Source organism: Papaver somniferum, unplaced genomic scaffold, assembly GCF_003573695.1.
Source record: "Papaver somniferum cultivar HN1 unplaced genomic scaffold, ASM357369v1 unplaced-scaffold_117, whole genome shotgun sequence".
Lineage (NCBI taxonomy): Eukaryota > Viridiplantae > Streptophyta > Magnoliopsida > Ranunculales > Papaveraceae > Papaver > Papaver somniferum.
Window position 1 is genome coordinate 9,360,497 of NW_020620714.1, and position 17,174 is coordinate 9,377,670.

Sequence of the window (17,174 nt, forward strand, 5' to 3'; positions counted from 1 at the left end):
CTTCACTTCACGTGCCATGTATAGCACGGTCACTTGACTTAATCTTCACTTCACGTGCCTGACTACAAGGTTACTTGATTTACTCTTCACTTCATCATACAGTTGTCTCGGTTCTTTTCTGCACCTCAGCTACTTGTTTGTATCTGCTATATATTCTAATAAACCGCACACCCCAGATTTGGTTTCAGTTCAGAGGTGAACTCCAAAGGGTGTTTAATAGTCTGAGCTGGACACAGCAGAAAAGATAGGGGTTACATCGCTTGCTTCCTTGCTGACATTTGTTCTGTGTGGAACAACCAGCCTTTTTACTCATCGTGGCTAATTTTATTTTTCAGTACACATAAGAAAGCACACTTGTAAGAAATTGAGCAAGGTTTCCTGTGGTATTTATGACATTCAGGCAATACCTGGTATTTCAGCGATTTTTATTTTGAGATGAAAAGTTGAAACAATGGAACTGATATTAACTTTTTGAAAAAACTGATTCTATTTCTGTTTTAATGTATAGTTATACAGCTACTGTTTATAACAAGAGCCTGGCCCTATAGGGGATTCTCGACCAAGCCCAGCCAACGGTGCAGCAGCTACGCCTCTTTGATTCAGCAAACATCTAAATCTCGAAAGTCTTCCTATAACTTTCCCAGGATCACTTGCTAGCTTATCAAACGGTGTCCACATCCGCTCTTTGTCACCAAGAAAGAAAAAAAAACAGAATGTCAGTCAATGTTATTACTTAAACGCCAAAAATACTTGAACTTCGCACGCATATGTTTAACCTTGAGATGTTAAAGAAATAAAAGTACCTGCAGCTGCTGCAGCTCGTGGCCATATGGTCTGCTCGATATCTGAAGTATCAATAGTCTCACCCCACATGCACACTTCACCCCCAAGCACTAATTTTTGGTGCTTAGGGTTTGTGATATTTGTTAAAGGTTCATTCATATAAAAATTCTCCCATGTCGTATCCAGGTGATCCAGATACCAGTTGTCCTGGTTACTAACGATGCACCTCAGCCCTGCAGCCACCACTTTCTGAACAACACCACCTCCTACCCTGTCTAGCCTGTCAAAAAATTATGTGTTAGAGATGATGGAAGCTAAGATAGTATTCATGCTTTTTATGTAACACTATCAATCAAATCCTCAAGGTTTGGTTCCTATAATATATGGTGTCTACTCTGACATTTTACGATGACTTGTTGAGGGGCTTACCAGTTGTGCACCACTGTTTTAGGGTGCAATTTGCTGCCGAAGTTGTTGAACGTCTCTTCCCTGCAAACAATAAATTCTAAGGTGAACTTCAAAAAATAACACGAGCATTGAAGATAATTGCAAAGGCTGGGAACCTTATTTTATGTATTGGATACTTTACCAATTAACAATTTCATATCCATGGGATAATGCTATCTTCTGTGCTCTTAAGACAAAGTACTGATACGCTTCAGATTCATTAAGCTTATGCTTATTTAACCTGCCATGATACGAACATTCAATTAGCTCTCTTAAAGTGCCTCTCTGCACAGAGAGTAACAATTTATCCTCTGTCAAAGCGTCCAGTGAAGCAGTAATAATATCAAGAATAATAGATACCAACAGTGAAGGGCAAGTTTTCAGGATTATTACCAATTCTTTACATGAGGGGTAATCGACCAGCAACCTAAAACATGAAAGAAATTTCAAAATGAGTTCTGGAGATTTTTCTACAGAAAGCGAAATACCCACTTTTTGTGGGACGGAGGGAAAGTATGGCTAATGTGAAATGAACAGAAACAAGCAAACGTACTTCCGTCAACTTCATCACCTCCCAAGTGAACAAATTTGAATTTGAAAACCTTGCTGAAATCTGAAAGAAGGCAAAGGAGGAACTGAATGTAATCAGTTCACTTTATCCAAAATAGCATCAGATGGATGAAATTCCGGAACTGAATAACATGCTTACCTGAAAGAATTCCATCTATTACTTTGAAGGTAAACTCATTGCTCACATCAAGTGGCTCCTGACAAATTTTAGATGGCCAAAGCTGAGGATAGCCGACTCCCCTAAATATAGAAAACATTCATCTTGAATAATTTGAATATATGGTTTGGCGGTTCAATATACTCAGATTTTTACGAAAATGAAATAGACAGCTTAGATTACCATGATTGAGCATGACCTGGTACATCAATCTCAGCCAGTACATTAATCCCTCGTCTTCGAGCGTAACTAAATAGTTCAACATCACCCATCTTAGAGAGTGAACAGTTAAGGATGCAAGTACGACAAAATATACTAGGAAAACAAATAAACGACTTACTCCACGATTTCTGCGGCATCAGCCATTGTATACCGCTCTGCACCAGTGTAAGCACCATTCCACAGTTTTGGATAAGATGGTATCTCTAATGGGAATGATTGTGTATCTACGATATGCCAGTGTAGAACATTCTGTGTAACCAAGAAATGACTTTATAACTGAATGCTAAATTAGCAATAATATCAAATCCAGAAACAAAGATAAACATAGATAAATAATAGCGTCGATTTATTGCAAGCAGTACCAATTTTGTGTATGCCATAGCATCAATAACTTTCTTTATTGTAGGTAGAGGCAAAAAATGTCGGGATGTATCTGCAGCAGTTCAAGTCATAAGAACATAAACATCGAATAATAATGTTGAGATCATGTATCTACATGCACTAGTTACATGAAGATCCTAAGAACATAAGCATTGTAGAATAAGACAGAGGAAAATGTGTAACCAGTTGTCCATAAATTAGAAAGCATCTCACCAATTAGAAGCCCTCGGAAAGAGAACCTTGGCCCATCAGAAATGCTCCATGGGGCATGATGAACTTCAATTGTTCTGGTTTTAAAATTGAACTGACACAATTGGCTAAAAGTCTGCGAAATGTAATGCCAAATAAAATATTGTAAGAATCAACTTGTTTATAAGCAACATTTCAACCTCGTGGCTGTAAAGGCAGCGTACTTCAAATTTTAATATTTTAGATCTTCAATGAAGTTTCTCAAGAAAAATTAATTTCACGAAGAAGATCAGAAAGTAACCTGCAATCCATGGAGAGCCCCGTATACTGTTTGTGCCTACACAAATACAGGATGAATGATGTTAATCAGCTAGCTATGGAAGACAAACCGTCACCACCCGGAACACATTGTTACCCACGCCAAACCCTTAAAATACGGCGTGAAAAGAGATTGTAAAAAGTAGCACCAAATTACGACTTTGATGTACTGTTTACCTGGCCTATGCAACTACTATCCTTTATAAATGACATAGTTAATACCACTTTCAATACTTCACCATTTCTTGAAATTTTTGGTTCGGAATTTGGGTGGTGATTTTATCATATCATAATATGTCATGGTATTTATCATGTATGACTATGAAATTTACAAAATTGTGGGATTATTTCCTCAGAAGACATGTTTCAATGGAAACGTTAAATGGTGAGTCTATCCTATTGCAGTGTAGCAGGTATACCATGTGCTCCATTATACTTTCTTATAGGTAAACCATCTTTTAGGTGTAACTAATATAAACCCGAGTTAGCAGGTCTTTGAAATCAAGAATACATGGACAGAAAAGGAAAGTGTGACTATAAAAGGTCTAACAAACATTAAAGTCTGAAACTACCCACACTAACCAAAACAACAACAGGCGAAACAAAACAACAAGTAATCAGATAATAATGGTGAAGTTAACTCAAACACACCTGGATATGTGCATAAACTGAATTCCCATTTGAAGGTATATACAAATCATATGACTCGTCAATCCCGTATTGTAACTGCAAGCACATTACAATTTGTGAAAGTGTTAAGTATTCCATAAGAAAACAATGCAAAACCAAAATTGTATGTCGAAATTCTCCCTAAAGCAGTCCATTCATCAATTCAAGCACTTCTATTTCACACAACAATCTAATTTCTAACCAACACGGTACCAATAAACTAGCATCTGCATTATCAAAGTCAACTCTAGAAGTAGTAAAAAAAGTACATGGTTTATCACATACCGTATCATCCGGTGAGGAAATAGCAATGTGCAATCCCTTAAGAAGGCCAGCATTGTTCTTACTAGCATCAACCACATGAGAAGCTTCAACTAAATCCAGTAATCTCGAAAACCCATCTTTCAATATTCCCAAATGATCAGTGAAATTGGTCCCTGATGTTACGAGTCCGAAATCTTTACTCAACTGAAGTGTTGCTCCTCCATATTTCACTGATTTAGGCATTGGCCATATATTGCCACCAACATCAGCATAAACACATCCAGCTAGCAACACCACCACCAAGAATAACCCTCCAATCAAATTCCTCCCTTTCTCTCCCATTAGAAATAAACCTACAAAACCCAATTTCACAGATTCAGCACTCAAATCTTAGCTGTAAAGTAACCAATTTACAGCCCCATTAGCATATAATCTTCAATTTCAAAGATGATTAACCCAGTTCAATCTCAATGAATCTATATTTATACAAGAAATGAATCAAAAAACCCAAACTTCTGTGACACAAATTTCACCACTAAAATTGAACAATTTGGGTAAATACAGAGTGTTCCTGTTGATTAATCAAAATACCCATACAAAAAAAAAAGATCCCAATTTGATTACAATGGAGATTTCATCTGGATTATCAAACTCTGAAAGAAACACTGGAAAGAAGAGATTTCATACCCAAAGAAAACAGAGATTTAGCTACTTAGTAAATCCCATGTTTCTATTTTTTACAAGTAGTACAAGAATTCATGAAACCACATTACATCACATCAAATTAAATAGACCCCCACAGTAATGATAATGATTAGAGAAGAAGATGTTGAGAGATGTTAGTTGAGAAAAGGCTAAAGTAAAAAATGTCCGAAAATGTACTAACCTTTCTATAAACAGGGATACAGAAAAGGGGAGTTTAGTTTAGAGAATGGATCCAGAAATAGAATCCATTGTGAAGATGAAAAGATGGGAAAGAAAACAAGAAATAATTCCAAAATTTGGGTTTTGATTTTCTACTTAGTCTTTATTGGGAGATGCCATTTCTTGGTTCTGTAACTCCTCTCTCTTCAATTATTTAATTCGATAAAGGGGAGTTCAACTACTTCCCGCCAAATCTTAAGTGTTATGTAAATTGTAATTCTAACGCATGAAATGACGAGAACACCCATACGCATGAAATTGACGAGAACTGACCAAAAAAAACACCAAATCTCAATTCATAAGCCAAAAGCAAACACAATTTGCTTCACAAAACATTAATATTTTTGGATTTAAAAGCCATTTTGAAATTACTGCACAAATTAATTTATGATTTTTTTCGTTTTTAATATCCAAATAGCAGGCTGTTTATTTTTCTTTTTTTTTTTCTTTCGTGAAAAATGGGAATTTAACTTTAAACATCTTAACTATTGTCTCATGTTGTTTACCAATTTTTTTAGTTCTCACCGGGTTGATGTGGATCATTCCTAACATTCAACTTCTTAAACTTATTTATGGGATTTTTTAATACAGGAATTTCAATTCTGTCAAAGTAATAATTTGAAATTGGAGAACTGGTAAAGCAAAATCCTGAAAGCAGAATACATGGAAAGAAACAATAGATGCTTTGCTAATAAATCTAGGAATAGTAAGCAACATATAGTGGCACCGAAATGTACTATGTTTAACTGGTAGCTTCATTCAAAGCTTTTTGATGGTTTCCTTCGTTCAACATTAATCTGTTATTGGGATGCTTTTGTGGACTTTCCTTAATAATTTTAGTCTTTTGATGTATCTCGGTCACCTTGAGCGATTGTTTTTTATTTTCCATATATTTTGGCCTTATAAATAAAAAAAAAACACAGAATTTCAATGTTTATCTACATTGGTAACTGATCCAACCGACCATATCATCATTACACAAACTACGCGGGTTGTTCGTAATTTGAGATTTTTTTTCTAATGTAGAATGACAGAAGTATTTCACGTGCAATTCTCGCTCACATGGAAAAGTTATCTCGGCCGTGAAATCTTGACAAAAAAATATGATGCCAAAAAATAATTTGTTTATTACAGAAAGTGAATTAGTGACTTAGAAAGTGGAAATAAGAATGGAAGATGATGAGATGAATATGTGCAACTAGTGGTTGTGTAGCTAAGCTTTGTTTGCGGGCACATGATTATCATAATGTGGTCCAAATATGTTAGAAAAAAAAAACAAAACAAATATAAGCCAGTGGACGTATGGACCGAAAACAAATTCTCCGGTCACTAAATACTACTAGCAATTACAGGATCCAGGAATCGAACCCTGATCTTCTCGATGAAAGGGAGCATGAAAACAAAGAAAAGCCGCTAGACATATGGACAGAAAACGTAGGAAAAAGAAGAGGAGATGATGATGGATATGAATGGGGGTTTTGTAATTAAACTAGTGAGTTTTGAGTAAGGTTACCCCTGTAATTCCTGATTTTGTTCATGTAAAAGAATGACCAGGTGCAATCACAAATTCGAAACAGTAAATATTAAGATTGATCAATGATAAATTAATAAATCGTAAACAAATTAATCTACATACCGAAATAATGTAGAAGGGAGATTGATGTGGTTCCACCAATTTGATCTACGCCTTTGACTCCCACGCACAAAACCTGATCGAGTGAATTATATTCTGGATGCAGAGATGATTCCAATTACATGGAGACTCTTTTTATGGAGAGTAATAGAGTAAATGGAAAATAATTAAGATACTGCTATAACAATGGAGTATTTATTTAATACTGATACTTGACGAGATACTCTCTATTAATAATAAATTAACAAGATTCTTGATTTATTTAGCAAACTATCTTAAGTATACAAAATATTTTATTTTTGGAAATTTGGATTGCTCGACTCTTAATTACTTAATATTCAGTATTCACCATGGCTTAATCTTGATTTTGACTTGATCTTTAACCATGACTACCTTTGGTCTATATATTCTAATAACGCTACTATAGAACTTCATTTGCTGCTTAAGATAGTGGAACACAGGGATGGATCCAGAACGTATGTGTCATGGGGTCCAAAATATTTTGTTCCGACACTCCCAACTTCTTTTTTCTGATCAATATGAAATGTATATGGTATATTTGCTTATTACCACTTTGGTGATTGTATCATAAATCTCATTCCAAACACATCAATCCGCAAAAAAATTGTGCATGTTGAGGCCATAGCAAGCAACAAAGGCATTGTGCACCAAAATAGCTAAATATAAGTGGTATGTTAACATTTTAAACCCATTGTTCTACAAATTTAAATTATATTACTATTACATTTGTAATTTGTACCCACAACACATAAATGTTCAAAATAACCAAGCATGTTTTCATTGAATTTCAAATTTTGGTGGGTGCAAGTGACCCCACTTCTCTCCGTCCCTGTTTGTGATATTTCTACTAAAGAAGAGTCATCTATCTAACAAAAACAAATGTTTTTTTTTTGTCAAATCCGATGGTTGTGCATGAGTCTTCCATAGTGATTGACGGCTCCCATTCATTCTGAAATGTGGAGAAGTGCAAGAGACAAATCTCGGCCGAGAATGCACCCACTTTCTATTCCCTAATCCGACGTATGTCAGTCATTCAAGCATAAATTCTGCCGGTTCCAAATCTTATTTTTTTGCAACCATTAATTCATCTATTGTCCGTTACTAATCAAAAACACCATTGAAAGGCGCATTAACCACCCTGTTACGCCTCATTACATCAATCCTAAGGTTTCTGAAACGCTCGATCAAATGTTCAAGGACATAAACTCTGCCTGTGTAGCCCAACATTTCACTGGCAATCGTAATATCTCCGCGAAAAAGGGTTATTGGTGGTGTTGTTGTCGTTTTTCTTTCTCTTGAAGGTATGTGTCGGGTTCTTCTAACTCATTACCGTTGTTTTTTTTTTTTTTTTTTTTTGATACCTTTGGTTTCACCATTTCATGAGTTGTTAACATCTAATTGTGTCCTTTGGTCTGAAGTAATCCTCCAACTCCAACAAATACGTTGTTCCAAGTTTCCCCATAGTATGTATTTTCCTATCAAGTAAAGATCGTTTAAACTTAATGCACCAGTTGGTTTTACTTGAGTTTTGTTGTAACGTGTTCGTTGAAATGACTCAAAGAAATGTATACTGTTTTGAAAATATATTGATGGGGTCGTATGACCATCATCTCATTGATTTATATTTAGGTTGCGAAATTCGCACTCATCTTCGATTATTATTATTTTACTTATTTTTTATGGGATGAGATTTAGTGAATAAACTTTGATGTTCTTTTTGGTTGACAGGGAAAAATACCCGGTATAGTAGAAACGGGAAAAATCAATGATTTCATAGACAGGTTTGAATTTTGAATCATATATTTGTCTTCTTAACTTTTTCCTTTCTAATGAAACTTTTTTGGTTGGTTTAGTACATAGGTGTTTTAAATTTTATTATGAAACTGAGTTTCTGTTATTTTCTATGCAAACTCTTTGCATAAAATAGATTTCATTGTTTAGTGAGGCGGTTGAGATAGCACCAAAGAAGGGAGCAAAATATAAATGATTGCATTGGAAATAGGTAACATTTTTAAGTACCGGAAGGAAATATTTAAAGCCATTGCCACACGTGGTATCATAGACGGTTGTAATGAAAATGGTAGCAGACAGTGGAAGCTACATTCTTAAATTCAGATTCAAAAAATATGGTTTTAGGTATCCTAAGAGGATTGTTAATTTAATACAACAACAACATGAATTGATTGGATAGATACACTGTATTATTATATCCAAGGTGCTGCGACTAAAGATCAATAGTTTAGAGTTACAGTTGCAATGCTATGTCCGTAGTTATTCATCTCCAAGTTCAAGTTTTTAAGTAATTATCACATTAGAAGGAGGTTCTTCGGAAGAAAAGTATCTCCAGTAGTGATTTGTGTATAATTATATTTGGTTATGGAATGTCACTAAAACAATTTTATGCAGTTATATGTTTAGCCACATGTTGCAATTTTGTAACCAAAAGATATAATTTGTACTAAGCTTGGAGACATTTTTCCAGCCGATACATACCTTCTAGAAGGCACCCCATCAAAATCGATCATGTAAACATTACTGATTTGGTTAGAGAAACGTCCCCGTAGCTTTCCATTTCAAGGAATAATAACTATTTTTATTCCTATATTTTAATTCTTCTACGTAGACTTGATATTTGATGTAATCTACACCTATTGGGAAATCTCTCACTGTGACGGAGAAGGCAGTAGAAATGAAGTTTATTTGATATATGCAGTGTGCATTTAGAGTATGCTTATTTTCTTTGGGTCCAGAAGTATTATCTAAGGTTAATGACTATCATAGTCTCTTTGTATATTAGAAATATTTGTGATTTTTCATAATAAACCAATGCATATGCATTTGGGAGGCTTGGAGCTGTAGGAAGCGTTTTTTTTTTGTGTGTGAATTTTGGCCTCTAATGGTTTCAGTTTTAGTACTTTTGGTCTTGCAGGAATGTGGAGCTGATTTATGTGCTCAATGTACTCTTTTTGATGACATTTAAGGTTATTTTGGGAACCATATCAAGACGTTATTCATGACCAGCCATATAGACGTTAAGTTGAAAACAAGAATCAGAACAATTGGTGAGTGTTGGGAGAAGCTCAATGGCCATGAGCTTGATTATTATATCAAACTTAAAAAATTTCATGTACGATTAATTACATTGTATATTACGTCTTCGACGTCCACCATTATTAACAAGGTGTACCTGCCATTATTTTATTTGTTATTGGCTAGCTTCTTTTACTCTGAAGGTTTCCTCGTGTTGTTGTTGTAAATTAAACGACAAGAACAACAGTTTGTTTTGGTTAATCAGGAAGAGGACAAAACGTTAGGATTTGCATAACCCCTTTACTTTTTAATTTGTTTTTGGCTAACTTCATTTGGTCTATTTTTTTTTTTGCAGTTATGAGTAAAACATGATATTAAGAAAGGAGGAACAAAGATTAGGCTCAAGGTAAATGACATACTATACTGTTTTCATAGTCTGGAATTATGCAGATTATATCCAAGGTGATTGTTTTAGTGGTTTTAGTGGCGGCAATGATTATCGGAGTAATGAGTTTTATAATCTGCCTCTTCGAGTCGCTTCTATGGTGGTTGTAGTAGGGTTGGTAATGGTGGTGGTTTTAGACGAATAGGTGATGCAAGTAGCTTTATTAGTGGTGAGTCTCCTCCAAGTCAATTTATGTACAGAAACGAGGTTCATTTCTAGTAGAGGGAGGGTCTCCTCCAAGTAAACATTTTTTTTAATTATTTTATTTTGGTATTTTACGAATTTAAGAGTTTCGAATTTTATTCTGATACAGCGTACTTATGTTTTCAGTAGCTAAATAAAACGATTTTCAGGGACTAAACAACCTTATAATCTATAACTCGGTGTACCCAATTACTCAACTTATAACCATTGCATAAAGAAAGTGGTGAAAAATAAGGATGAGGTGTGGTGCACAGGGTAGTCTTACTACCCGATCCACATTTCCAAGTTCAAGTTTTTTGTAGGCTCTTTTTTTTACTTCTTTAGGAACTTATTGATTTTTACTTTAAAGTGCAATGTGAACTGAATCATAAGAATGACATTTGGCACATTTTAGATCACCTTGACAATTGAACTACTATTTTTGCAAAGGAGGTTTTGAATCCCAACTTAACAAACTAAGACAACAGAATCTGTATAACATGAAGTGTCCGGAAATATTATCTAATCTTTCACAGGGAGACTTGAACCCCACTTGGGAGGGTGGGACATGTACACTCTCCAAATTTAATGTCCATCCAAGGTGAACATTGTTTTCATTATACCAGAAATGACTTCCACGATTTATTTGAGTGGGAATGCCAAAGTTAAGCATGTTCATTTGTCTCCAGTTAAAACCCCTTGCCACAACTTCCGTTTACTATTTTTGAAAACAACGACTCATTTACTACAAACACCAATCAAAAAAAAAACACCATGAGTTAGGTCGGTTCCTATGCAAGCTGTTAAAAAATTTCATCCAACTTTTTTCGGTGGTATAAAATGAACGGTGTCCCTACTTTTGAGAAATATTGTTGTATTCAATTTGTGTGATCATACTAAGAAATTAATCGGTAAGGACTTTAGATGAGTAAATGATTCATTAACTGGCTGGATGGTTGACATGGAAGCTACCATAAGCTTTGAAAAGACTTTAAAAATGAAATGGATTACCTGCGGAGCTTTGCGGTGACTGTGATAGTGACAGTGTTTTCTTTTTAGCCTTCATTAACTATCTTTTTATATTTCTTTGTTGTCCTTAGATTTTTCTCCAGAATATTACTGTTACAGATATCGTTATGAACTTTTGAAGTTTTGGAGTAATGACTCCTACAGTTAAAAACGATATGCAATTTTACATAAATAGTTATAACTTGTAAATTTATGACAATTTTATCAAATGACTAAGATAAACTACCAACAGTTTAAAATTTTGATACCAATCTAAACAAGCATCATATACCAACAACCAGAAAAAATGTACGTGTTATCCATGCACAAGAGGAAAATATGGAGATCACTGTTACCACAACAAACAAAAGCCCGGGCCCTTACGGCACGGGTCACACCCTAGTTAAATTACATGAACGGATGAAAAGAAAAAGGGAACATTATTTAAATACCCCTCAAAATCCGCCCCTTAGGACATACCTTTATTCATTTTTAAAAATACCTCTACTTTTTGAAAATTGGAAGCAACTAGCACAAGTTGCTTCCAGAAGTAGACCTAACTAGCACAAGTTGCTTCCAAAAAGTGGAAGCCACTTTCTCAAGTTGACTCCAAAAAAAATTTTACCCCTCAGAGGTTTTGTGCAAGGTCAACAAAAATGGAGGATATTTATAACATTAGCACAAAAAAAATTATACATTATGAAAGAAATTAATTTGCCAAAACATGTCAGCGATGAAGGAAATGAACTCCGCTCAGGGTTTGAGTCTTTATTTGTTTGGTAAATGTTGTTGGCAGGAAACATTGTTGAGTAAGGGAAGGAGACGGGTTTTTGGGTTTTGTACATCCGCTGCTGATAAACCTAATTGTTTTAACTAAAACATTCGGCAACACAACAACAAAAATCGAACCTAAATGTTTCAACTAATTGTTGTCGGGCAAGCAACGTTAAAGGGTCTTTTGACCATGGAGATTTCATGTTCATGGGTTAGAACATTTATTTTTCGATCAACAATATGGGAAAGCTTTCTAATTTTGATGCAATCCATGATGAGTTTCTTTTGATTCCATATCAAGACATTTTGATTTTCAAGGATTTTGGTATGACCATCAATGAGTTGATTTATTTGTAGTTGCAGGTTTGGAAATTCGACCTTTGAGTCATTCTGAAAAATAATTAAATCCTTGACAGATTCACCAATCCAAGAGTTGTACTCTTTCCTTGAAATCATCTTTTTCGAAACAAGTTCTTGAACCGAATTGCATCCTTTAAAGTCTTCTTCCATCTCAAGATTCACTACTTCCTGAGGTCTTTACGAGTTTTCCATATATTTTTTTTATTAGGGATGGAAAAACAATATAATATATATATATATATGTTTACGAACAAGAGAATGACACCCTTGTTATGGAAACCCTATAAACTCCCAAGAAAAAGACACCGATGTTTGTGGACCAGTTATTGAAGGTTAATGGGTCAAAACAAATCCAACCGAAAGGAAATACACTCTGTTTTCAGATATCTCATATTTTCACAGCTCAATAATTAAAATATTTTCTTTAAATCAGAGCATATGAAAAAGATACAATAGTTACCAAGAGTCAAGATATGACTCAACATTCACAAAAGACGAAATCAACTATTTCAAATATAAGACAGATGGTATAACCTACAGTAGCCTTGAGCATCTCGCAAATATCATCCTTGCAACTCTCAAGTACTTAAGGATGAAATTACCAAGATCTAGGTAACAAAGTGAGATGTAATACCACCATGAATATTGAGAGACGAGTTGTAAATACCATCTGAATATTTGAGCCTTGTATTCCTTACCTTCCTTCGATAATTTCTTATTCCGGCGAAAATAGACATAAATCTTTTATAATATCCATCAGAGGGATTTTTCTGAGGATTAAGTCTAAGACCTATAGAGACTGGTTTCAGAGAATCAGAGTTGAAAGATCTTCATATCCTAGTCTTAGATTTACCAGACTTATTCTCATAAGCACCGGGGATGTGTACATTTTTGGCGTAAAGATAAGCACCATTAATAGGAACACGATTCCTATAGAGATTTCTAGATTAGTGACTATCGAAACCTCTTTTACGAGAGTTCAGGTTTTCTGCGGGAATAGAATCCATTGTAGATGTTGTCAGACAATTTACTCTGTCGACAGTAAAAAGAAGTAGATTTTGAAGATCAGAAACTTGTTTGTTTCTAGCAAAACAATGTATAAAATTGTGATTCCTTTTCCCACATAATGAACAAATTCGTAGCCTTTTTGGAATTTTGCAAGTCGCATAACTGTTTCTTAGCAGAAAAATCCTTAGAAGAAAATTTCTCCATGCAAGGTAATACCACATGAGTATTAGAGTTAGGCACTGAATAAGATTTACTCATTAACAAAGAGTTTTCCCTTTTCAAGGAGTTGCGCTGTTCCTGGGATAGAAAAGGAGATGAAACAAGTTTCTCTTTTTCAACACGACAGTTGTTCAATTCTGATGAATGAGTCTTGATTAAACGTTTTTCTCTAATTGAATCTTCTTTGAAAATATCCTCAAGTATACTAATCTTTTCGCGTTGTAGAATAGTTTCTTGAACAAGGTTTTCGATATTGTTAGAAAAAGACTCAACAATGCTATATAATTCATGTTCTCTATTGAGAGACTTCTCAAGTTCATCAGTGAGCTGAGCATATTTTTCTTCAACAGATCTAATTTTAGATACTTGAACATCAATAATCTCAGCAGATTTTTTTTAAAGTTTTACTGAGTTCCGTTTCAGATTCTGACATAGTGCCAATTGTCAATTTAGATGGAATATTATCAGAATTTGATAGCAAAAGTTTTTTATCTCGGAATTCGGGGGAATCAACTAAGGATTTATCCTTTGAGGCAAAGACATTTGGCATAGTCAAAAACTTTGGAAGAAATTTCTACGTGTGTAATTGCGAGATAATTTTCTGTTCGCAGAAATCAGATTGCTACAAACACATACTTATGATGTCTTAAACGTGTTTGCGTGCTCTGATACCAATTGAAAAAAGGGGGTCTAATAACCACACCTAGTATTTCGTTTAGCCAATCTGTATGGACTAACTCCGATATAATTCCAAGAGAATCAACTAGACAGTCAGACTCAATCACGAAAATATATTCAAGAGTTATATCTATGTTTCTCAATGTAATCAACAAATCAAAAAGATAGAATCCGTGAGCCTGATTATTATGAGAAACAACTTGAACTGTACAATGTTCAAGTGTCAATAAATTTCAATCAACAACCAAAGGTTGTATTTACTAATTGATTGAACTATGCATAACCTGTGATATTTCAATTATATAAAAATATAATACGGAAAAGAAATAACACAGACACCAGAAGTTTTGTTAACGTAGAAACTGCAAATGCAGAAAAACCCCAGTACCTAGTCCAGATTTGAACACCACACTGTATTAAGCCTCTACAGACTCTAGCCTAATACAAGTTAACTTCGGACTGGAATGTAGTTGAACCCTAACCAATATCACACTGATTAAGGTACAGTCGCGTTCCTTACGCCTCTGAATCCAAGCAGGACTCTATGCACTTGATTCCCTTAGATGATGTCACCCACAACTAAGAGTTGCTACGACCCAAATTCGAAGACTTGATAAAAAAATATGTCTCCTGCAGAAAATTTTATTCTGATAGATAAATCTGTCTCCCACAGAAATACCTACGAAGTTTTTGTTCCACATTTTGATAAATCAAGGTGAACCGGAACCAATTGATAATCCTGTCTTATATTCCTGAAGAACATCCTAGAGATATCAATCACCTCACAATGACTTAACTATATGGTAGTAGAAAAAGTTATTGCGGAATCACAAAGAATGAGACGAAGAGCTTTGTGATTACCTTTTATATCTTACCTATCGGAGATAAGTCTCGAGCAAATATTAGAGAAGATAATACTCAGTACGATAGAACAAGTAAGATCAGGACATGCAACTACAGAGAAAATAGTTTGGTTTGGTTTCAGAATCCCAATGAAGTCTTCAAGTCGTTAACCTATAATGGTTTTAGGAAAAATCTAGGTTAAAGGAGAATCAACTCTTGTCGCAACTAGTATCACACATGAGATGTGGGGATTAGGTTTCCCAGTTTCTAGATTTCTCTCTTATATAGTCTTCAAATCAGGGTTTGATAACTTTGGAACAAAGAAATAAATATTCGATGTTAGATGAAAACCTTTATTTAAGATTCAAGCTAATATCTCTCCACTGTTAGATGGTCTTATCTTGTTATACACAAATGAAATATACCTTGATTTAGATATAGGTACCCGTACCTGAACGTGTATATTGAGCTGGCTCAATAACAGTTAACCGAAGTTATCCATATGAACATTTTTTTCTTAACCATGTTCATCTTAACACTTCTAGATCAAATGATAACCAAATGAATCTAATTGTGTTATTCACAGAGTTGTTCAATTGTTTATATTCTCATAAAAGTATAAAGACACAACTGAAGCAAAATCGAATTGATTCAAAAGAATCAGATCATGATCACTTTAGCCATGATTTTACAAGATTGCATTCCTTATTATATAGTTGTATTTGTTCATGAGTATGAAATCATACTTAACTGATTTTAGAACTTAACTACATAAGTTTACAAACGGGTACGCAAACTTAAGTTACGGACTTTGTCTTTTGTGACAGTTCACAAATGGGTATGCATACTATCGTTCCAGACCTAATTCAGGTGAAACATTTTGCAAACAGGTACGCAAACTTAGTTCCCGGACTTTTACAGTTAAAATCGTTCGCATATGGGTATGCATACTTAGTTCCCGGACCTGAATCATTCTTACAACAGTTTGCATACGGGTATGCATACTGTTCTATATCCAAACAATGATTAACTATTCTAAACTCCTATTTGAATCATTGATACGTTCTTAGAAGAAGACAATAGCTGTCTCACACAAACTATTAGCTTATAAGCAATTTTCAAGTGATCGAATAATCAATACGAAACATTCCGAGTCTATGTCAAATGACTGTCTCACACAAATCATGTAAGACGCTACAAGGAGATTTTCACATGATCATATTTTGACTTTCGTCATGAATAATGATGAACGTAGTTAATGTAAAAATCTTTCCAATACATATTTTGAAATAGATATAAGCGAGTTAAACTCCGTTCGAAATATCAAATGTGTATAATGTAAAGTATTTATAGTTATACGACTTAGTCTCAATAGAAGATAAAATAAAATAGACTTCTGAGTGATAGATGAGTTCAATTCTGCACATACCTTTTGTTGATGAAGTTCGTCCAAGATCCCCTCAGTAGATCTTCGTCTTCAATCGATGAACAACGCCGTGTAGTCTAAAGCTCAACTACACATTTTATCCTAATCCGAGACATAGCTATAAGTAAACTAGAAATTAAAACTTATAGTTTTGACAACTAAACTTGACAAATAAGCTTGAAATAACAACGCTTGCGAGTTCGACCAAACAGTGCTCAAACATGAGTTTAATATCCATAGAGTTGAATGTCTTATGAGATCAAGGAATCCAAATAAATCTAAGTTGAATACCATGGAAATTTTAGGAATTTTAATTATCCGTGCAATTCCTAATTCAATATACCCATGTTAGTTAGTCAAGATTACTTTACTATCATAAAGTTTACTTATTTATCCTTTGTTTTTTACCACATAGATTTCATCTCATTTTCTAGGATCGTTCCACTGTTTTCAGGTTCATTAATTCATTTCTCCAAAGTAGGTTCATTACTCCGAGTGTCTTGGGGTTCTTGATTGACGGGGAATCAACTTTCTATAATACTTTTCAGATTTAACGAGTTTAGTTCAAAATCATTGCACTGCTTTTATATTTCTCAAATCTGATTCAGAATTGTTACACTGC

General features: G+C 34.5%; 1 protein-coding gene across 3 annotated transcripts; it reads right to left on the reverse strand.

The window, feature by feature from the left end:
- Positions 1-315: 315 nt before the first annotated feature.
- Positions 316-6,666, reverse strand: LOC113330053 (beta-hexosaminidase 3-like). 3 transcript variants are annotated; one of them, XM_026576918.1, is made up of 15 exons: positions 6,561-6,666; positions 4,022-4,353; positions 3,719-3,793; positions 3,051-3,086; positions 2,774-2,885; positions 2,542-2,612; positions 2,298-2,428; positions 2,141-2,206; positions 1,940-2,040; positions 1,784-1,843; positions 1,624-1,657; positions 1,373-1,471; positions 1,213-1,272; positions 804-1,063; positions 316-683 (listed from the first exon to the last, which is right to left on the reverse strand). In XM_026576918.1, exons 2-15 carry the CDS (start codon positions 4,340-4,342, stop codon positions 517-519), a joined length of 1,593 nt encoding a protein of 530 aa, XP_026432703.1. In that variant the 5' UTR covers positions 4,343-4,353; positions 6,561-6,666; the 3' UTR covers positions 316-516. The 3 variants fall into 3 exon arrangements, with proteins under 3 accessions (XP_026432703.1, XP_026432701.1, XP_026432702.1); XM_026576916.1 differs by lacking the exon at positions 6,561-6,666 and adding an exon at positions 4,887-5,067; XM_026576917.1 differs by lacking the exon at positions 6,561-6,666 and adding an exon at positions 4,688-4,826.
- Positions 6,667-17,174: the final 10,508 nt, after the last annotated feature.